Source organism: Bufo gargarizans, chromosome 3 (genome assembly GCF_014858855.1).
Source record: "Bufo gargarizans isolate SCDJY-AF-19 chromosome 3, ASM1485885v1, whole genome shotgun sequence".
NCBI classification, from domain to species: domain Eukaryota; kingdom Metazoa; phylum Chordata; class Amphibia; order Anura; family Bufonidae; genus Bufo; species Bufo gargarizans.
Genome location: NC_058082.1, coordinates 31573555 through 31597967, shown reverse-complemented (window position 1 = coordinate 31597967; position 24413 = coordinate 31573555). Strand labels below are relative to the sequence as shown.

At 43.6% G+C, this 24413-nt stretch overlaps 1 protein-coding gene across 3 annotated transcripts in view; it reads left to right on the top strand.

Moving 5' to 3' along the window:
• The window catches only part of FAT3 (FAT atypical cadherin 3), a 444217-nt gene that overhangs the window by 232974 nt on the left and 186830 nt on the right, over nt 1–24413 (top strand). For all 3 annotated transcript variants that reach the window (XM_044286543.1, XM_044286542.1, XM_044286541.1), the window contains exon 4: nt 3609–3670. In XM_044286543.1, coding sequence (XP_044142478.1) covers nt 3609–3670 — 62 coding nt within the window. The remainder of the gene's footprint in view (nt 1–3608; nt 3671–24413) is intronic.

The window sequence follows — 24413 nt, the reverse complement described above, 5'->3', positions numbered from 1 at the left end:
ATCAGAAAGATAAGGACTGAGCTATAATGAGTGTTTATAATGTTGGAGAGCATAGATAAAGAGTCCGTCTGCTCCCCAGATGACGGAAAAGACAGAAAAACCACTGGCTGCTACTAGAGATTCTCAGCGATGTACACAAAAAAGGGCTCCATATTTTTCATAAAGGCCAATTGAAAAAAAGATTTTTAGCTTAAAATAAGTACAATGCAATAATAAAAAACTTGCCTCCAAAGGTGTAGATAGCCTTTAATAATTTAGGTGTGTCCTCAGGAGGTCTGTGTGCCAGAAAATGTATACTATGGTTTTCAGGTGCACATTTTGGTAAGGCAGTCCCCAATGCATGGGCAACGTCCATGCGGCGGCCCGGGACGGATCGAGACCCATTCAACTTGAATGGGTCTGTGATCCGTCCGCACCGCAAAAAAATATAAAATGTTCTATTTTTTTGCGGTACGGAGGCACGGACAGAAACACCACGGAAGCACTCCGTAGTGCTTCCGTGGGGTTCCGTGCCTCCATTCTGCACCGCAGCTCCAGATTGCGGACCCATTCAAGTGAATGTGTTTGCAGGCCACAATACGGCCATGGCCGTGTGCATGATGCCTAAATCTGTACTTCCTGCTTGATCCTCACCCATATTTTGCAAAAATAGAGAAAAGTCACAAATATTCCCACAAAGCAGAACTTTACAAATTAGCCGTAGACTGATGATAAATTAACCCTGTGAATTGCAGTGACTGTATAAATTCCAAGGACACTACATAGCTCCTTTAAGGATCCATTCCTATCATTTTTGCTGGCAGATAAGGGGTTATGGAGATCTTCCGTAATATAAACATCAGCCTCCCTTTAGTATCTGGAGGAGAATTTCCCAGGATACATATTTAAGGGGCATCTGTCAGCAGTTTTGTACCTATAACATCGGCTGACCTGTTACATGTGCTCTTGGCAGCTGGAGACATCTGTGTTGGTCCCATGTTCAAATGTGTCCGCATTGCTGAGAAAAACAATGTTTTAATATATGCAAATGATCCTCTAGGAGCAACGGGGGCGTTACCATTACACCTAGAGGCTCTGCTCTCTCTGCAACAGCCGAGCACTGTGCACTTTGATTGTCAGGGACAGGCAGTGTAAGGCCTCATGCACACGGCCGTTGTTTTGGTCCGCATCCCAGCCGCCGTTTTTGTGGCTCGGATACGGACCCATTCACTTCAATGGGGCCGCAAAAGATGCGGACAGCACTCCGTGTGCTGTCCGCATCCGTTGCTCCATTCCGTAGCCCTGCAAAAAAAATAGAACATGTCATATTCTTGTCCGTTTTGCGGACAAGAATAGGCATTTCTACAATGGGCCGCCCGTTCCGTTCCGCAAGTTGCGGAAGGCACACGGGCGGCTTCCGTTTTTTGCAGATCCGCGGTTTGCTGACCGCAAAAAACAGAACGGTCGTGTGCATGAGGCCTAAACATGATAACATCTGGTTCTGGCAATCAAAATGCAGAGGGCGCAACAGTTGCAGAGAGAGCTGAGCCTCTAGGTGTAATGACAACGCCCCCGTTGCACCTAGAGGCAATATATTAAAACCTCATCTTTCTCAGCAATGCGGACACATATGAACATGGGACCAACACAGACGCCTTCAGCTGCCAAGTACACATGTAACAGGTCAGCCAGTGTCATATGGCAAAAACTGCTGACAGATGCCCTTTAAGATGAAGCATACAGAATAGTTTGGAGAAACTGCCTATAAACTAGCACAGATGACATCACAGGGACAGGATTGTTGTCATCGGACCACAGGCAGGACAGGACTAGCACAGCTGATATCTCAGCACAGGAATGAGATATTTCCATCTTTGTCACACTTACTGTAGACTGTCCAGTAATTCTTCTTCCCCTAATCCATATGTCATCGTCTGGTTGTACTTTCCATTAGTCCTCGGTTCCGTTTTGCTCTTTTCGTATCACTTTTGAATGGGGCGTTTGAATTGTTAAGATGAAGTGGACGCGGCCGGCACATTAGCTCCTGACATTTCTGTTTTTCATGTGTTGGAAGGATATTGCTCGGACAGTTTGCCCGCTGGTTACTCGGAGCATTTCAGAACAGATTATTGTCCAGGAAGTCGGATACTTTGTACAATTTACCCTTTTTTTTGCTCAGTATGAAAGAAATAATAGAAAGTATTGGGAAGACTGTAAGGGCCTATTCACGTGGAGTTTTTTTGGTCGCAACGTGTCAAAAAATGCCTCTAAACAGCCTACCATTCATTTCATAGGGAGGCAGCACTTGTAAAAAAGAAGTATCGGGAAAAAAAAGTAACATGCCCTATCCTGCAGCAGAACCTGCTTCTCCCATTGAAATGAAGGGGGGCTGAAAAAATGTTTTTTTGCACTTTTTTGGAGCAGATCCACACCCAAAACTGCAGACTGAAAATGCAATTTTGTATTGAAGCAAACGGACATTGGTTAAAAAGGATTTTTAAAAAAAAAGGATAAAAAAGGCTTAAAAAAAATGTAAGAAAACTGTTAAAAAAATATTGAAAAAAATCTCATGCGAATTCTGTGCTGAACTTACCTGAAATGTGTACACGGGGCCTCCTAAATTATCAGCATGTGGTCATCGCTTACGGGTTTTCTGGTTTGCACCAACAGCCCTTAAAATAATCATTTATCAAGGTCGTTGTCATTTTGTAATGTATTTCTTTTACATTTATTGTTTCTATCTCCCATTCTGGGCTGTGGTCACATGACCGTGTCCATGCAGCTTTTTACTTATTTCCTGTGATGTTATGCCTATGGACAGGGCAGTGAGAGGGGAGTGTCCTTGTAACTAGTTGTGTGGGAGGAGCTATAAACTAGCTGGGTGTGGTTAGGGGCGGTGCTGGAGCTGAGAAAGGAGAAGTGCATCATGGGTTTGGTTGGATGCAGGAACAGGAAGTGCTACCTACAGGGTGGAAACAAACCAGAGGGATCGTTTTATGTGGTAAAAGCTAGTCAGGAAAGTCCAAACTGAAAAAAAAAGGTTGTGGGAAAGATGTCCATGAGGTAAGAAACAACATAATAGTTGGAAAATACCTTTAATGGTGAATCCAGCTTGCTTCACGGAAAATCCAAGGTTTGTCCACTGTTCTATTTGCCGGGCCGGGGTAGATATTCATGAAGCCAATATTGTCTCCATGGGAAGATGCTGTATTTGGTTTACACGAGTACTATGTGTTCATGATAGGTCAGCAGAAGTGTTGGGCTGGGGTTCCTTGGGTCCACCAGTGAATATTATTTTGAGGACCAACTTCCAGTACAGAACAGGTAGACGTCCACTGCATTGTAATCCTCCTGGTCATCATTGGAGGTATCATCAATAAGATCTAATAGGAACTCTGCGCAGTGTGCAGAATGATACTCTATCCGGTTACTTTACTAAACCGCCCAGTACCTGGCCGCTATTGAACGCTTCTGCGTTTCGCTCCGCTGTGGGTGATGGGCTTCAGGTTTTACATTGATCTGAGAGTCTTAGTGAGTTATATATTAAGAGCCGCAAACAACTTTACAGACTTTCCAATACTCAGCCAAGATTTGGAAGTTATAATGATGTCTCCTTTATTTTCATTTAGGTCTCATTACCACCACGTCCAGAAAGTTGGATCGCGAACAGCAAGCGGAGCATTTTCTTGAGGTAACGCACTGGTTTGATAATAGTGAGAGTTTACATTAGGGTCTATTCACACGTCCATTGTTTCTTTCCTGATCTGTTCCGTTTTTTGCTGAACAGATCTGGACCAGATCTGGACCCATTCATTTTCAATGGGTCCTGAAAAAAAATCAGACATTGAGCTGTCCGATTTTTTTCAGGACCCATTGAAAATGAATGGGTACAGATCTGGTCCAGATCTGTTCAGCAAAAAACGGAACAGATCAGGAAAGAAACAACGGACGTGTGAATGGACCCTTAAAGCGATTCTATATTTTTTTCAAACCAGCACCTGGATCTGAATAGCTTTGGAATTGGATTCATTTAATCATTTAGTATAGCCGCTGAGTTATTTAAAAAAAATGCATCTACATAGCGCCACCTGCTGTTTGTTATTTTCCGCATTTCTCTGTCCACCTCGCTGAGGTGGTCACACATTCTCAGATCCATCCTTCAGCTGCCACCAGTCATATCTACTGTTAAAAGTTGTGGCAGTTAGGGCTCATGCACACGAACGTTGGATGGTTTGCTCTCTGTAAATTGCGGTTCCGCAAGACACGGATACCAGCCATGTGCATTTCGTACGGAACAGCCGGCCCCTTATAGAACAGTCCTATCCTTTTGTTTTTTACGGACATACGGAAATGGACATACATAATTTTTTTTGCAGCCCCATGGACATACGTTTTTTTTTGCAGCCCCATTGAAGTGAATAGTTTACATACGGGCCACAAAAAAAACGGAACAGACACAGAATAAAAATAGGTTCATGTGCATGAGCCCTTACAGAGAGAAAGCTGCAGCAGAAAATACAGCACCGTCCCTGATGCTGTGATAGGGGAGAGAGCTGTAGCAGAAAGGACATGCTCCCCAAGCTGTGATAGGGGAGAGAGCTGTAGCAGAAAGGACATGCTCCCCGAGCTGTGATAGGGAGAGAGCTGCAGCAGAAAGGACATGCTCCCCGAGCTGTGATAGGGAGAGAGATGCAGCAGAAAGGACACGCCCCCTGAGTTGTGATAGGGAGATAGCTGCAGCAGGAAGGACATGTCCCCTGAGCAGACAGAGAATCTAGCAGATCAATTGGAGCAATGAATGGGGAGGTCTCTGGATCCATGTGAGGTACAGGGCTGGTTCTAGTTGTGTCATGTACTTGACTATGTATGCTTTTCATCTTTTATATTAATCGTGGGATAGCCCCTGTAAGCTTTACATTTGTATTCTACTCAATGCCCTGATGATAAAAAATGTCTTCCCATTATTAAGTGTATTAGCATTAATAAATAATGTCAGATTTCTATAAGACACCAGATTTCATTGATGGTCTAAGCAGCTTTCAGGTCTACAGAGTTGTCTATGAGGGGTTATTACTGATGGGTGGTGCAGCGGCTGCAGGCGCTTCTCCAGTTGGGTCCCGTGCAGTACTTTTTATGTGCAATGCTTCATTTCCCCTGTGGTGGCGCTGCGGAGAAAGTGAACACTTGTTCCCAGGTATCCACACAGATGACAGCTGATCACTCAGAGTCCCACAAGAGGGAGACTTCGTGGTTACCTGATCGTCAGTGGATCCCTCTAAGGATTCTCCAAGGTGGAAAACCCCTTTAGTAACCAGTGAAGGGAATGACATCTTAGTGTTTCCACCCCAATGGAGCGGATTTTCCCTATAGCCTGATATGTACTGGAGCGGTTCCAGCCATGATTTGCACTTGTCACTAGTTTCTTTTATTCTGTCATGTAAGGATATTAGGCTACTTTCACACTAGCGTTCGAGCGGATCCGTTCTGAACGGATCCGCTGATATTTATGCAGACGGTGGCTCCGTTCAGAACGGATCCGTCTGCATTATAACTTAACATTTTTCTAAGTGCGAAAGTAGCCTGAGCGGATCCGTTCAGACTTTACATTGAAAGTCAATGGGGGACGGATCCGCTTGAAGATTGAGCCATATGGTGTCATCTTCAAGCGGATCCGTCCCCATTGACTTCCATTATAAGTCGGAACGGATCCGCTCGCCTCCGCACGGCTAGGCGGACACCCGAACGCTGCTTGCAGCGTTCAGGTGTCCGCTCACTGAGCGGAGCGGAGGCTGAGCGCTGGCAGGCGGATGTATTCTCAGTGGATCCGCCTCCACTGAGAATGCATTAGGGCCAGACGGCTGCGTTCAGGGCCGCTCGTGAGCCCCTTCAAACGGAGCTCACGAGCGGACACCTGAACGCAGGTGTGAAAGGAGCCTTAGTTAGTACAATCCCAGAATCGCTGGGGAACGCTCTCGATTAGCGCCTGACTTTTCCTGCAGTTCAGTCAATAGAAGTAGACTTTAATGGACTTTATATATCCTCTGCCTTCTACAGAATGCAGTCACTGGTCAGAATCTCATGCCGGCTTCCCGTGACCTAGATCAGATCCTGGGTGTGATAAGCACCTCTGATCGGGGAAAGGATCACTTGGGGAAACGGTGCTCCCATGAAATGCTTTATAGGCCACATTCCACGTAATAACAAAAGTAAAAAATATATATAGAGATGGATTAAAAACAAGTCTTCATTGCAAATAGAACCCACTTATGATTATGCAAGGAATGGATGGACATGTTGAGTTAAGTCTCTGTTCACTGTGTCTTGACATCCCTTTATAATGGAAACTATGGCACTTTTGTTTCTGTCAAAAATAGCAGACCCTTGGCTATGGCACTTGAAATTAAGCTCTGGGGGCCTCACATTTCTCTTGATCATCATTAAGATGTTTCTACCTTGATTGGAGTCCATCTGTGGTAAATTCAGTTAATTAGACATGATTTGAAAAGACACTAGCCTGTCACACATTGCATATCAGAACAAAAACCAATCCATGAGGAGGAAAGAACTGCCTGAAGAGCTAAGAGATGAGATTGTGTGGAGGCACAAACCTGGAGAAGGGGTCAAATTAATCTGCTGCACTGAAAGTTCCTAAGAGCACAGTGGCCTTCATAATTCTTAAATGGAAGAAATTTGGAACAACCTGGACTCTTTCTAGAGCTGCCAAACCACCAAACTAAGTAATCGGGGGAAAAAAGCTTTGGAAAGAGATGTAACCAAGAGCCCAATAATCACTCAGGCTGAGGTCCAAGGATCCTATGTGCAGACAGGACTAACTTCCAGAAGGTCAACCATCACTCCATCACTACACCAATTAGGGCTTTATGGAAGAGTGGCCAGAAATAAGCCTCTTCACAGTAGAAGACACATGAAAGCCAGCTGGAGATTGTTAAAAAACAAACAAAAAAAACACTTAAAGGCAGTGGTATACATAGAGAAGTAAGGGCCCCATAGCAAGAATCAAACCAGGACCCCCCCACAGGACAGAAGGGTTTCCACCTAAACCCCTTTCAATGGCCCTTGTGCCATTTTTTCCAACGCCTCGTTTGATAAAAGTTGTTTCTTTAGAGGGTAGAGTCCTGACCAAGTTTTCACCCCCAGTAGAAGAGGGGCCCTATAGCATTCGCATGGTCTGCTGCTATGGTAGTTACGCCCCTACCTAAAGGACTCTGACTGTGAGAAACAAGATTCTCTGCTCTGATGAAACCAAGATTGAACTTTTTGGCCTCAATTCTAAGCATAATGTCTGGAGGACACCAGGCACTGGCCAATACCATCCTTATGGTCAAACATTGTGGTGGCTGCATGGAGCAAAGTACAGAGATATTCTTAATGAAAGTCTAATGGCAGAAAATCTCCAAATCCAAGCAAGCAAACCTTGACACATCATCTCCAAGAAGACCGGAGGCTGCCAAAGGGGCTTCAACTAAGTCCTGAGTAAAGGGTGTAAATACTTATGTCAATGCAACATTTTAGTTGTTCTTTTTCAATAAATTAGGAATGATTTCAGACATTCTGCTTTCACTTTCTCGCATATGGGATATGGAGTGAAGAACGATGGGGAAATCTACAATTTTTATTATTTTAGCACAAAGAGTGATATAACAAAATGTAAAATAAGTGTATGGGCCTGAAGACTTCCAAAATGTATTGTACAGGCTACAGTACTGCTGTGGGACCCGGAAGATGTTTGGTTATTCCTCTTTTAAAATAAATGGACAGCTGGACATTACCATTAGGGGGCATGTTCCTTCACATTCTGCCCAATCGTTGCTAACAATGTAACCCTGTGTAAGCACAGGTCCCTTGGACAAGGAGTTAACTTATTTAAACATTTCCAGGAGGAATAACAGAAGAGTTGCATCCTTTAAGCTTTTTGCCTCTGCCTATTGCAGCGATTTACTATCTAAGATGGCAATAGCATGATAATATAGTTTCTGGCATCCATTGCCCCTCTGAAAATAGTAACATAGTAACATAATATATAAGGCTGAAAAAATACATTTGTCCATCCAGTTCGGCCTGTTATCCTGCAAGTTGATCCAGAGGAAGGGAAAAAAACCCTGTGAGGTAGAAGCCAATTTTCCCCACTTTAGGGGAATAAAAAATTCCTTCCCGACTCCAATCAGGCATCAGACTAACTCCCTGGATCAACGACCCCTCTCTAGTAGCTATAGCCTGTAATATTATTACACTCCAGAAATACATCCAGGCCCCTCCTGAATTCCTTTATTGTACTCACCATCACCACCTCCTCAGGCAGAGAGCTCCATAGTCTCACTGCTCTTACCGTAAAGAATCCTTTTCTATGTTTGTGTACAAACCTTCTTTCCTCCAGACGCAGAGGATGTCCCCTCGTCACAGTCACCGTCCTGGGGATAAACAGATGATGGGAGAGATCTCTGTACTGACCCCTGATATATTTATACATAGTAATTAGATCTGCCCTCAGTCATCTTTTTTCTAAAGTGAATAACCCTAATGCTGATAATCTTTCAGGATACTGTAGTTGCCCCATTCCAGTTATTACTTTAGTTGCCCTCCTCTGGACCCTCTCCAGCTCTGCTATGTCTGTCTTACCGGAGCCCAGAATTGTACACAGTACTCCATGTGTGGTCTGACTAGTGATTTGTAAAGTGGTAGGACTATGTTCTCATCACTGGCATCTATGCCCCTTTTGATGCAACCCATTATCTTATTGGCCTTGGCAGAAGCTGCCTGACACTTAGTTTGCTGTTTATTAAAATTCCTAGATCCTTTTCCATAATAGTGTTACCCATTTAGTATGTACGGGTGACTTGCATTATTCCTTCCCATGTGCATAACTTTACATTTGTCAGTGTTAAACCTCATCTGCCACCTATCTGCCTAAGCCTCCAATCTATCCAGATCCCTCTGTAGGAGTATACTGTCCTCTGTAGTATATATACCGTATACTGTCCTCTTCAGTGTTAATTACTTTACACAGTTTAGTGTCATCTGCGAAAATTGATACTTTACTGTGCAAGCCTTCTACAAGATCATTAATAAATATATTGAAGAGAATAGGGCCCAGTACTGACCCCTGAGGTACCCCACTAGTGACAGTGACCCAATCTGAGTGTGTAATATTAGGCTGGAAATAGTTGACCACTCATTGTGAAATCCACGGGATCCATACTGATGTCTGTTTCGGTGGTCAGAAAAGGTGACAGAATAAGACATTCGCCCCTCAGAACTTTTGAAGGGTCCCATAAAACTAAAGTGAGCCATCGATTTGTTCAATAATAGAAAAGATAAAATCAAAGGGAATCCGAGGAATCAATAACTGGACATAACGTGGATGGAGCAGCCGCCATGATGGCTCCTTGGAGACTTCCAATTTGCTTTGTGGGATTATGTTGTCACCGGGCTGAGTTACATGAAGATTTAAGATGAGATCTGAAATACTGGCAAAGGTTACAAACTATTCTACCTGGAGGAAATGGTGCAAGAGGAAAAAAACGGGAACAGAATCAGATTTATCTTGAAATTAAAACCCCATGGCCGTTATCTGGTTTGAGAGCGGCTCTTAAATCTGACATCACACTGATCAATCCGTGCCTGTGACATGGTAGATTACCCTACAGCATGTTTTATCAGCTTCATTATATGGCGCTGCGGGCTGCAGTTAACGACATTAGGCTTATTTCTCCCCAGAGCCAGATTACTATTTTAAAGGTAAAATGTATCATCGGTATTTATGGGATTAGTTTCACTTTATTTTCAATAAAAAGTTCAGTAAAGCATATGGCCGCCCCATACGTTACCCTTCACCGCATTTAAAGGCGCACACTGCATCTGCTGAGCGTGCACTGCTATATCGCTGCGTTTGGTGAAATACGGTTTGAGGTTTCTCAGAAAGACATTAAAGTTATTTTGAGAACTGTTAGGATGGACTTTTCAAATGTCATTCATTTGATACATTTTTTTTCCCCGCTTGTTCCAGTCATCTGAAAGGACGGGTTACTGCTTCCTTCAAGATCAACACACTCCTCCCCTGCTGCTGACATTAAAGGGGCATTCCCATCTCAGACATCAATGTCAGATAGCTGCACCTTTGGGACCCGCTCCTGTCTACGGATCTGGCCCCTGAAGTGAAGAGGAGCACAACGCGCATGTGCAGCCGCTCTCCATTCGAGGACTGGCTCGGTAGTCTAATAGCGATGAATGGAGAGGTGGCAGCGCCTGCGCAGTGCATTCTCCATTCACTGCTATGGGACTTGCAAAAAAAAAGCCGAGCTCGCTCACTTAGCTTTTTTCAGACTCCCATAGCAGTGAATGCTTTCTCCTTCTGGAGATAATATTGGGTCCCACTCCTATCTGACATTGGTGGCGCATCCTAGCGATATGCCATCAGTATCTGAAATGGGTCAACCTCTTCAATTCCATGTTCTGATTGGGTGATTGTCTTTATTCCCGTTCACTTCATGAGTCTCAGTCCTGATTAACATCTTTATTCTCATGATCTGATTTCCTGCAAAGTTTTTATTACCATTCACTTAATGACTCCGCTCCAATGGCCGGCAGCTCGCTACTCACTAACATGATCACACATGAACAGGTCACTGCTTCCTGCAAAATCAGCACAGTTCTCTCCTGCTGCTGTCATCATTAGCATGATCTGATTGGCTGGAGTCTTTTGTTTTCCAGGTCACATCAAGACACTGCTCCAATCATTTGCACTCTATCCTCATTAACATATCCACATGACTAGACACAGGTCACTGCTTCCGTGAAGAGCAGCACACTCCTCTGCTGCTGTAACCATTTCCATGATTGGCTGCAGAGTTTTTCTTTAATCCATGCTCTATCATGCTACAGTAACATAACCACATTAGAGGAAAGGTCACCTTTTTTCTTCAGTTTTAGTATACCCCTCTCCTGCTGCTGCATAATCTGATTGGTTGCAGAGTTTCTGTCCCCTCCCACTTTGGGACAGTCCTCGTCAGTTCTTCCTTGCGCGCCACGTGGTCCTTTTCTCTGCACATGCACAGAGAAGCAGAGTTTACTTGCCCTAGCTTTTTACTGCTAGGGATAGGACAAAACAACGCAGGAGGTTAGAGGTTTCGGGTGGACTGCTGCTGATGATGTTCCCTGTCCTTAGGGGTGTTCATCACCAACGGAAGTGGTGGTATTTAGGCGCAGCAAGATTGTGTTTAGTTCTCAACATCTCCACCTCCTTGACTCCAAACGGCTAATTTTGAGGTTGTGTTGTGTCATCTAGGACTCGGATGGCAAATCGCAACGATATGCAATCCAAGTCAGATAGGTGTGGGTCCCACCTCTGAGACCAGCACTTATCTCTAAAACGGGCCCAGAAAGTGAAGGAGCGCGCACTGCGCATGCTCGGCATGCTCTTCATTAATTTTTATGGGAGTTGCGAAACGTGCTTGCCTATTTTTTGGCATCCCCATAAAAAAATGAATGGACAGCACACCACGCAAGCACGGCTACCGCTCCATTCACTTCTATAAGCCTACCGGAAATAGCCGAGACAGCTTTTTTTGGAACTCCCACAGAAATGAATGCAGGGTGGCCGTGTATCTCCATTCTGGAGACAATGTAGGTGCAGGTCTCAGAAGTTGAACCCGTGCCTATCTGACATTGGTGGCATATCCTAGTGATATATGTACCACCAATGTCTCAGGTGAGTCAACCCCATTAAAGTGGATTTTTAATGAAGTGGGGCATCTGCTGAAGCAATTTGGACACTGCCAGGCACATGACGAGGAGAACAGTCAGGTATTCCGGGTCGTTTGAGGGGCAATATCTACATTACCTGACAGGTTCCCTTTAAAGTGACTTCAAATCAGGGTTTCAGTGTAAGCAAGTGTAGCTAGATATTTCCACCTAAATGGCCTTCTACCGATTAGGACTGGAGACAGAGGCTGAACGGAGATTATTTACATTTCTGTTAATTTCTTTTATTATTGGGTATGAAATATATTGGTCGGGGTAGTCATCTTTGCTGACTGCTCCCTACACAATATTCATTTTGCCTTCTCATGACACCACCACATTAACAGTCCATTAGTACGTGGCTTTCTGCCCGTTACTAATTAGACACTGGCGTAAATTCAACCCCCCACCCCTCAGTCATTAGCATTTCCCCTCTTAATTGTTGTAATTTTTGTCTACATTGTGCCGAACAAGGCCTAAGAGTTTTTTTTTTTATTGTTTTGAAATGAAAGTCTTGAAAATAAGGGTACTTTCACACTAGCGTTAAAGTTTTCCTAAAATGAGTTCTGTCGTAGAGGCTCAATGCCGGAAAAAAACGCATCAGTTTTGTCCTAATGCATTCTGAATGGAAATGGAAAGGATGTCTTCCGTTCCGTCCCTTGTACGGTATGTGACCAGACTAAATACCTCAGCATGCTGCCGTATTTTTTCCGGCCAAAATCCCGGAACACTACCGCACTTTCCGGATCCGGCATTAATTTCCACAGAGATGTATTAATGACGAATCCGGAATCCAGTGTTCCGGAAATTGTCACGTTGCCGGATCCAGTTTTCCGGTCTGCGCATGTGCCGGGACATAGGAGGAGCTTTTTTAGCCTTTGATGTGTGGGAAAATTTTAATACCGGATCCGTTATTCTGGGTGACACTGGAAGAGACGGATCCGGTATTTCACAAATTTGGTCAAACGGAAAAACCAGATGTCCGTTTGCATACGGGTTTCCGGATTCTAACAACGCTAGTGTAAAAGTAGCCTAAGAAAGTGTAACTCCAGATAAGATATATAACTATCCCAAAATTTTTTACCCAAGGCCAATGAATGTACCCATTGCCCCGCAAAAATTTCTGCATTGTTTCTGGTCTTATTACTAGTTTTTAAAAGGGTTGTATGAGATTCTACAAACATGGCTGATTGTCACAAAAAGGGACAGCCGATGTAGCTGCCATCCCTGCTGTCACTTTTTGCCAAAATGGCGGCCAATACAAAATGCAAATCTCTTAGACGTAATCACCAAATTTTGGGTCTGATCTACTACATAAGTCATGACTAATGTAACGTTTCGGCAGAAACTCCTCATCCCCTTTCTTTTACAGGGTCAGACCAGTACATATTAATAACAACCCTTTGGAAGTCCAAATTTTTTACATTTTGACTAAAATCCATCTTCTAACATCTCAACCAAAATCCAGATCGGGACTGTGACCGGGCAGTGCAACACTGAAGTCTTTGCATAAAACACAACATAAAATTTTATGTTCTGTATAAAATCTTTCAGTGAAATTAAAGACGTAAAGCAAATCACGCCGGTAGATTAGCGAGCATTTGGAAATGTGCTCTTCTTCAGGCCTTCACATGTTCCCCCCCAGAAGATAATTATCCTTCCGCCATCCGGAGGTCACGTTTCAATATATTAAACAGTAGCAATGAACATTGTTGATATAACCTCTCATCAACGCTTCATTCTGAGCTTAGAAACGGGATATTTCCTCTTCTCTACATTTTCTTTTGAAGCACCGTGCCGCAAATGGCTTGTAAATTAGCAGAATTTCTCTTAAATGACTTCAAATCCTCACCATTGAAGCCGTGTAAATGGGGCGAGTGTAAATAAAGGCTCATTTCATGATTTCTAATGAGAATTGGGAAGCCGGGAGAAAGCTTGAATATGTAATGAACCCTTTGATTCAATGTATTCCCCGAGAGCTCTTTGATCTTCTGTTTAGAAAGATTTCACCTCCCAAAGTTGCTGAATCCGCAGCATCTGAGACAGATTACTCGATACATTTCTGAATCCCTGGAAAAAATAAAATAAAAATTCCAACAATATCTCTACAAAATTTCTGTGTAGCTTACTGTGGAAGCATAATTTAAAAGGGGATGTCCACTGTTGACCACCATTTTGTTTCTCTAATACGAATAGGTGATGTGTTGTGTTTATGACACAAAAGACATCATGGACCACCTATGATAACAAGAAAGAAGAAGCCTCCATATCTCTGAGTTATACTGATAGTGCTGTCATCTGATATGCAGAAGATACTTAAAAGGGTTATCCAGTGGGTAAAATAATTGAGAAAGCTCTCATAGTGGGATAAGAAAACTAAAAGATGTCTTGACACTTACTGGGTCTAGGTTGGTCTCCATGTCCTGGTCCCATCCCAACACTCAGGAAGAACCAATACTAACCCTCACCAGTCCACTGCTACTCCTGTCCCTGCTGGTATCCACTTCTTGGTCCGATCCCAACACTGGGGAAGAACCCATGCAGTACTCACCCTCACCAGTCCACCGCCACTCCTTTCCCTGCTGGTCTCCACTTCATGGTCTGATCCCAACACTGGGGAAGTACCCATACAGTACTCACCCTCACCAGTCCTCCACCACTCCTGTCCCTGCTGGTCTCCACCTCTTGGCCCCATCCCAACACACAGGAAGAACCAATACTCACCCTCACCAGTCCACCTCTACTTCTGTCCCTGCTGGTCTTCACTTCTTGGTCCCATCCCAACACTCAGAAAGAACCAATACTTACCCTCACTAGTCCACAGCTACTCCTGTCCCTGCTGGTCTCCACTTCTTGGTCTCATTCCAACACACAGGAACTACCTGAAGATGGCTGCTCAGCCAGTCACTAGAGGCACCTCAGCAGGTGATTGGCTAAACAGACATCTCCACTCATTTCCTTCTCATTGAGATGGGACCAGGAAGTGGAGACCAGCAGGGACACCGTTAGCATTGAAGCTTCTTTTACTTTTTCATCCCACTCTTAGAACTTTACCAATAAGTTTTACATCCTGGACAACCCCTTTAAAGAGGACTTATCAACTCTCCTGACGTGTCTATTTTTAGTGAGTGCTTGCCTTCTCCATATAATATCAATTCTGGTGCATCTACTCTTATGACTCTATATTGTGCCATTCCTTTATTATTCCTGCTAGAATTTAGGAATTAATTGGTAACAGTTTACAATGAAAATCCAGCTGGGTGTTACCATTAGGGGGGGAGGTGTCTCTGCACAATCTGACACTATCCAGTCAGTGCTGTCAGTGTCAAACTGTGCAGAAACACCCCCCCAACTGGTAACACCCAGTTGGATCTTCATTGTAAATTGATGGCAATTAATGTATAACTTTTAGCAGGAACAATAAATGAATGGCACAACACAGAGTCATAAAAACCTATGTCCCAGAATTATTATTACAAGGGAAATGCAAGTAGTCCCTTAAACAGACACGTCAGGAGAGGTGACAGCTCCTCTTTAAATATGTTCTGCATAAGACCCAGTACGTGTATATGGTTCTTTTATCTTTTTTTTATACTACCCTGGAGACTTTCCTAATTATTTTGCCCCCTGAATCACCCCTTTAAGTTTGCATGTACTTGGCATGGCTTTATTTTGCTTATGTTTTGTTTTTCTTTGTGACCTTACCCAGCAGATCCCATTTTGCACATTACCATCTTCTGTTGCATTACATTGTGCATTTTTATTTGCCTTTGCTTTTTTACTGCTGTGCTTTGACTCGACCATTTACAGGGTTGGTTATGGGAAATAAAGGTCTTTTTTGTACATTATCCTGCACCTGTCAGGCTGCATTAGTATTTGCTTAGTTTTATCGTCTGCATCTGTAAGTTGATAAGATTTGGATTGTTCTTTAGAGGTTACATTGCAGTTGCCTGAAACGCGAATGGCTTTAAGGCAGGGCTTAATGTATGGTAACGGGTAACGTTCTCCATACCAGATGAGCTCGGGACCCATGCTGTGCACTTGCAATGTTTATAGCCGTGTTCATAGACTTTTATAGAGATGAAATTATAGAATCCCAGGCTCCCGCGGTGAGGTTTTATTAACATGTCGTATTGATACAATTTAGACGGCATATTCCCTGGAAAAGTCAATACAGGTGTTAGATTGTACTTTTTCCAGACCCCCAGGAATATGTCTCTACTCATTTATAGTCTTATTTGCTGTGTGATCGGATGTGGTATTCGAGCGAGCGCCTCGCCGTAAAGCCTCGAAGAGACAATGAGCACAAAGGCACTTAGATTAGGTGGCAAATAAAAACTCAAAAGACTAGAAATCTGCTAGATGGGAACATGGCAAAACTTGCACTGATATATGGCAGGTCATAATATTATTGCAAATTTTTCATTGACATTCATTTCATGATTCTCGTAGGGCTCCAAAGCAAAACAGTATGAGCCCCCCACTCAGTTTCCCAGTGCATGTGCATCAATCATTGATGAATTTATCTATTTTATTATTATTATTCTTATTCTTATTATTACTAAAGGGAGTGCCCTATGAAAAATATTAAACGTTTGTACTTTCATGTAATAAAAAATTTAGTATAGTCACTGAATTCAATGAAATGTATCTGTATAGCGCCACCTGCTGTTGTTTTTTTTTATATATATTTTTTTGTCCGTCTCACTGAGATGGCTGCAGATACTCAGTTTCACCCTTTAACTGCCTCCTGAGCTGTGATAGGGAGAGAGCTGCTGCAGAAAGGACATACCCCTGAGCTGCAGCAGAAAGGATATACCCCTGAGCTGCAGGAGAAAGGACATACCCCTGAGCTGCAGCAGAAAGGGTATACCTCTGAGCTGCAGGAGAAAGGACATACCCCTGAGCTGCAGCAGAAAGGACATACCCCTGAGCTGTAGCAGAAAGGACATACCACTGAGCTGTAACAGAAAGGACCTACCCCTGAGCTGCAGCAGAAAGGACATACCCCTGAGCTGCAGCAGAAAGGACATACCCCTGAGCTGCAGCAGAAAGGACATACCTCTGAGCTGCAGGAGAAAGGACATACCCCTGAGCTGCAGCAGAAATGACATACCCCTGAGCTGTAGCAGAAAGGACATACCCCTGAGCTGTAGCAGAAAGGACATACCCCTGAGCTTCCGCAGAAAGGACATACCCCTGAGCTTCCGCAGAAAGGACATACCCCTGAGCTGCAGCAAAAAGAACATAACCCTGAGCTGCAGCAGAAAGGACATACCCCTGAGCGGCAGCAGAAAGGGCATACCCCTGAGCTGCAGCAAAAAGGACATACCCCTGAGCTGCAGCAAAAAGGACATAACCCTGAGCTGCAGCAGAAAGGACATACCCCTGAGCTGCAGCAAAAAGGACATACCCCCGAGCTGCAGCAAAAAGAACATAACCCTGAGCTGCAGCAGAAAGGACATACCCCTGAGCTTCAGCAGAAAGGACATACCCTTGAGCTGCAGCAGAAAGGACATACCCCTGAGCTGCAGCAAAAAGGACATACCGCTGAGCTGCAGCAAAAAGGACATAACCCTGAGCTGCAGCAGAAAGGACATAACCCTGAGCTGCAGCAGAAAGGATACCCCCCTCCTAAGTTGAAGCAGTAAGGGCACTTCCCTTGAGCTGGCATGCCTGATATAAAACTAGCAGAGCAATTGGAACGGTGAATGTGGAGATCTCTGGATCCATGTGAGGTACAGGGCTGGTTCTAGACTTATTAGAAAGAGATTGTCCTGTACTGCATGATGTCTGATTTTAATTTTTTATATTAATCGTGGAAAAAGTGGAACTGGTGCTTCGTAAACATGGCGCTCATTCTGAACACCATACTTCTCAATGTATTTATACTAGAAAACTGGCATAGATGCATTGATTAATCACTGCTTCTCTTCTATTACAAAACTGGCTGCCTGCAGCCACCACTAGGGGGAGCTCAGTGCCTAGGAATTTTATGCAGTTACAGTTGATTGAAAGGAGAGCCGTAATAATCTGTTTACACTGAGATCCCCCTAGTGGTGGGAAGTGATTTCACATCGGGAAGAGGAAAGCAGAATTTAAATGAAGGTGTACGAATTTGGGCAGGGGAAGACTGACCTTGTACACAAACCTCCCAGTGGGCCAATATCCAGGGGCTGCCTGAGCCCTAATATCGGCTGCATTCTGCTCGCACTAATTAATGCTGGAAACGTCAGCTACTTCTAGGGAGGTATTTTGTGTTGCTGCGGCAGTGATATTGTCCGCTGCTCTATTGTGTTGCTGACCCCACCTACTTGAGTTGTCCCTGACCACCTGTTTTGTCCTCACCTCCTGTTAGTGTGAACCAACTTATGATTTTTATTTTTCAGGACCACTTTGTTTCCAGTCCACCCCTAAATATGGGGGAGTCTGGAGAAATAACAGTCAGTCTAAAACTGGGTGAAATCCACCATCATTCACTTTCTGATCCTGGGAAATTCCTTTATACCCACCATAATAAGATATTTATAGAGAGCACTTTGGATATATATTTGGCAATTTTTTTATTTTTTTTTAGGATATTCTACACAGTCTACACATGTCAACAAATTACCATGAACATCTCGCTCTTCTTATTTTTTTTTTTTCAGCTTCCAAAAATTGTTCAAAAACACCGTAACTTGGTCGTATGACTTTGGTTACACCATACGTTGGCATTTCATAAAGAGAAAATATAGAAATTTTCTAAACTAGAAGGCCATCGACAATTATTTGTAGAATTCCCAGAGGTATGTTGACCAGTCATGGTTGATGGCCATGAACCACTCCATCTGCAGTAATGAGCACTTTTGGCCATCAAGGAGCTGTCAATGGGCAATCAACACATTGCTTTGGTTTTCGAGTTGACGTTGGTTGCTCATTGTCCACCAGGAGATCTAGAAGATCCTTCATACACTATTTAGATATAATAGGTCTATGAGAAGACATCTTGGCCATCAGTGATATTTTCAGGTTAACATCTTGACTCAAAACAATTTATATACTCTATTATTTTCGGTGAATATAGAAATTGGAGTTGACATGTGGAAGGATGCTGATGGCCTCCAGCTGATATGTGGTAGGTTAGACTGCTCCTGCCCTGGAGCCCGTGTTGCTTTTGTTTTTCCATTCCACACGTTATCATCTAGAATCTGCTTGTTTCATCAGCCATGATGAACCACAATGACTCTGTACAGGAAAAAATACCTCTCTCCCTCCACCACCCGAGCGCCGATCCAGCCCTCTCTTCTTTATGTAGACATGACAGGTGTATAATGCATTTGATGCCTGGACTGATTGAGACATTTGACGGGCAGTTGAAATTTCTGTTCCAGAAACCCATTGCTTCTCTTTTAATATACACGGTGTGAGCTTTATGCATATTCAGATTAGACTATATAGCTGCCACCGCCAGATTAACTTTAGTATTTGGATTGACAGATGCCTCATCAACCTTACCACCGCTCGCTGTGCTATCATTTATGAGGTACTTACCTCCGCGGTGACCAATTAGAGGTGGGGTGCCGCACCTGTTCATGTCTAAATGTCAGCTTGCAGTGTCTCCTGTGTCTTTTGCTGCCTTGTGCCAAGTTCTGCACGTTGTAATGGGTCTAAGCAGTTCAGATCTGTGCCCATACTGGGAAAATGAAGGCAGGATTTACGCTCGTTGCTTCTGAGAATGTGTGCTTGACATGGCATGGTTATCCATCAGGAAACGGTAATGTGAATTCTCACTTTATTTCTATGCACTCCTTAAAATATGAGTGTATGGATAGAGGCATATATAGGGGTGTAGCTATAGGGGGTACAGCCAGACCATGGTGCCTGATGAGGTCCAAATGCCCCCTCTGCCAAAGAAGACTCTAGTTTTACACGATACAAATGTAATACATTCTTGTTACATGCTAGCAAAACCCTTGACAAGCTGTAATACCCATCACAACCACTGGGTGGCCACATTTAGACACTTATAGCATAAACAACTCCCAACAGAGTATCGCAAACTCATGTTTTGTTTTGTTTTTCAAAGTTGGTCATCACGCCTCCTATATATCTGCAAATGTCATAGGTTTAGGCATTGGCATTGGAGTCTGTGTGCTTTACAGGGGTTGTCCCATCTCATACATTGTGGGCATATCGCTAGAATGAAAAATAAAAAATAAATCATTAACTTTCTGGAGTTTGAATCCTTGTGTCATGCTCTGCCCCTTATTTCTACCAGGAGTGCTCCTTTAAACTTGTAACTAAGGGTTCAGCCAATCTCGTAAAATGGGGGTATATCGCTAGGATATGCCCTCAATGTCTTATAGGTGCAGGTCCCACCTCTCGGCAATTCCTATAGAAATGAATGTGAAGCGCCCTGCGCAAGCGCAGCCACTGCTACATTCATTTCTTTGGGACCAAAAATAACCAAGCATTGGCTCGACTATTTCCGTCAGCCCTGTAGAAGTGAATGGAACGGTGGCCGCCATTGCGGGGTTCGCTTCAAATCCATTTCTATGGGACTTCCGAAAATAGCCGAGTGGCCGCAAATTCTTAATATACTCTCCTTCACTTTGTAGTTGTCACGTTCTAGAGATAGGCGCGGGTCCAAGATGTTTGACCTTTGTCTATTAGACACTGGGAGCATGTCCTAGCGAAATGCCCCAAATATATGAGATGGGCTAGCCACGTTATATTGCAAATTTAAAGGAGCATTTCAGGTAGAAATAAGGGACATGACACAAGGATTCAAAGAACTCCAGAAAGTTTATGCTTTTGTCATGGACCGCCACCTCGGTCCCGCACTAGGCATAACTATACTATATCAGTTCTGTCTGGATTGTTCCTTTTATAGCATCCATCGTTCTCCAAACCAGTTTTGATACATTAGACCCAAAACAAATGAAATGGAGCTGAAGTAGAACTTAAAGCTCCTGGACCTCAATGCAAAACCTGTAACAGGGCCGCCATCTACCATCCACCATTTAAAATATGGGCCAGAGGGGTTGCTCGGCCAGCTTATACACCATTGATACCTCTGTGCCCCCTATTGCTGTGCCCCAAGACTCAAAATTGGAAGTCAATATGAAGAGATTTCCTGGCAGTGTCCTCACATTATATATGATATACTGTGCGTAGTCACAAATAGTCCTGAGTTTGTCAGGATTGTCTCTAATTTTTGGAGACATTCGTGGCACACTTAGGGCTAAAATGTCTGTGGCTTTTGTAAGCCCCAACCATAAATAGGTGGTCCCACAAGATATGGGTCTTTTCTGGGAAGGGTCTATTTGTCCCGAATTTACCAACTGCAAAGTTTGTAAGTATGTCTGTCTTGTGATATCCATCAGATATTGACTTGGTTGCTTAGAGGGCAATTTCAGAAGACCCTACAATGTCCTCAATTTTTCCCACAATTCATTGCACTACAGCAGGTTGTTATCTGGGTGGAATCTATCAGATCATCTGAAAGCTGTAGACCACCTATGACAGTAGTCTAAAGCAGGGCATCAGGCGATGATCGGATGGATGTTCGGTATGAGAAATCTCCCTCTCCGCCACGCGTGTGCACTGGCCCATAATTTTTCCCTACCCTGTAACGCTGCTGAGGCTCCAGGCGCATGCGCAGTGTCGGCCACTGTTCTGATGTGAAAAGTCCCTACCCCGTCGTTGTGCGCCTGCGCGGCGCGGCACACCTCCTTCCAAAGCTAATAACGTCATGTCTGGTGCGGCCGGAAGTGACGAGGGTAGGGAAATTTTATGGGTAGGGAGATTTTATAGAACACGGCATATGCCGGAAGGGCGTCCTTTTTGGTATATACTGGCCCGGAATACCTTTTTCTTTTCTGTATATGCATAGTCTTCTGCACTTTCTTCTGCAGAGGAATCCTGCAATAAACTTTTACTACATGAACTTAGTTTTTTGCAATAGGAGTCAATGGGTGAGGGGCTGATTAAGTGGGTGTGGCCTTACATCGGAGGTATATATTGGGGTAAGGCAGTAAAGAATATTTATTAGGCAAGGTAGATCAATATGTATTTGATGATTTGCGATAAGCCAGATAACAGTCCCTATGGGCAGCTCCCATTATGTTTTCTTTCTGCAGAAGGACCTTGTGTCTGTTTGCCCCTCCATGCTTTTTCATGTTCTTTGGCCAAATGGTGTCCCTAGCCCTGCCCAGGATCTGGTCACCTTATAGCTAAGAAGATGGGACCTGGGCCCCTTCTAAGGTTGGAGAAGTTGGATATTTTTGCATCTCCATCTGTGATCATTTCAAAGTTTCCTTTTTTTGTCTGTAGCTTTTGTTCTTTTATCAGAACCGACGAGGTGTGAATTATGATGTTGTTGTCGTTCTATGCATTTTGGGTGGATTTCTGAAGGTTGCCTTTTCTTTATTTTTCCCCAGTATCACATTGGTTATTAAAAATAACAAACACTCTGACATTTCGCACAAATGTTAATTTTACAAAAGCTGTTATCTGTGTGGATAACACCCGGAGGAGTACGACCTCGGGAACACTGCCAGATCATATCTGAATGCAAAGCAGAGGATCGGGATACGGAGATCTGTGCATTTATTAGTTATTTTTGAATGTATGTTAAAGTAAAAATTCAATCTTTGTCTTGTAAGTTATCTCACGGCTGAACCTGGTATGAGAACCGGTCTTTATGACGGTTATGGCTGCTGACAGTCAGTGTCTTGCTCTCCACGTTAGTATCGGGAATGGTGGTCCTGTCTCTGACTCAATTATCTCAGTACAATTACAGCAATCGTGAAGGAGTTGTTAGGTCAGTACAACGTAAGCAATAATCTTCCTTGCTGAGCTTGGGCAAGAGTTCTTTTACGTAGCCATGTTATTTCGTTGTGTAGACCTATTAGATCTGAGATGACTATGAAAAAATAAATCAAAAAATATAAAAAGACTCTAGACTCGTAAGTTCAGATGATGACCTGAGAGAGGGAGTTCAAAATAGGTGTCAAGTGTTGGTCTGGCCCCACAGAAGATTGGAGGATCTTAAGGTGGTCCTGAGCGCTGACATGAAACAGAAACCCAACCACATTGAGATTGATGTGGTCCACCACACCCTTCGAACAGCGTTGGTACCAATATAAAATCTGCAATAGGGTCCCCCAAACTACCACATTCTATTTATGATACGGGTGTCTTCTTACGTGGCAGAGGGACCTTTGGCCTCCAACAGGCTCCAGAGCTCTTCACCCACTATAGCCCATTCACATGTAGCAGATTTTTTCCAGTGTGGATGCTATGACATGAAGCTTTTTTTTTTCTTAAATCTGCAGCATATCTACTCTATAACGTTGTGGGATTTGTTCCAGGTTTTCAACATGGATTTCACAAAGGGTTAAATCTGATGCAAATAAAGTAATGATCATGGCAGGCAGATACTCTTCGGTGCTATTAAGTAACATTACAGTCAGCCTCTCCTGACCCGAAATGACTGCAGTCTTCCTTTTAGACTGGTTTCTATGTAAAGTGACACGCTGAGTGGCAAAACCACAGCAGTTTGCTTCGACTTGCGGCAGTTTCTTGGCAAGTTCAGATGAAGCACATAAAAACACGTACTAGACCTCTACTTACGAAGAAATTGTAGAAATTTAAAGCAAGGCACTGTGGTTCTGCCACATGGGTTCTCAGCTGCACTGCACATTACCGCTATGCGGCCTGTAAGGTTTATGTCCACCCATCAGCCATAACATTATTTGGTCACAATACAGCTTGTCTTGGGCTGGGATATATTAGGGAGTAAAATTATGTGAGCAAGTGTAAGGATGAGCAAGGTACAAGAAGCCTAAGGATGAGCAATAGTAAGGATGAACAAGAGTAAGGATGAGTAAGGTAAAGAAAGTGTAAGGATGAGCAAGAGTAAGGATGAGCAAGGGTAAGGATGAGCAAGAGTAAGGATGAGCAAGAGTAAGGATGAGCAAGGGTAAGGATGAGCAAGGTACAAGAAGCCTAAGGATGAGCAATAGTAAGGATGAACAAGAGTAAGGATGAGTAAGGTAAAGAAAGTGTAAGGATGAGCAAGAGAAAGGATGAGCAAGAGTAAGGATGAGCAAGAGAAAGGATGAGCAAGAGTAAGGATGAGCAAGTGTAAGGATGAGCAAGGTACAAGAAGCATAAGGATGAGCAAGTACAAGGATGAGCAAGTGTAAGGATGAGCAAGAGTAAGGATGAGCAAGGTACAAGAAGCCTAAGGATGAGCAATAGTAAGGATGAACAAGAGTAAGGATGAGTAAGGTAAAGAAAGTGTAAGGATGAGCAAGAGAAAGGATGAGCAAGAGTAAGGATGAGCAAGAGAAAGGATGAGCAAGAGTAAGGATGAGCAAGTGTAAGGATGAGCAAGTGTAAGGATGAGCAAGAGTAAGTATGAGCAAGGTACAAGAAGCCTAAGGATGAGCAATAGTAAGGATGAACAAGAGTAAGGATGAGTAAGGTAAAAAAAAGCGTGAGGATGAGCAAGAGTAAGGATTAGCAAGAGTAAGGATGAGTAAGGTAGAGCAAGCATAAGGATGAGCAAGAGTAAGGATGAGTAAGGTAGAGCAAGCATAAGGATGAGCAAGTATAAGGATGAGCAAGGTACAAGAAGCGTAAGGAGGAGCAAGAGTAAGGATGAGTAAGGTAAAGAAAACGTAAGG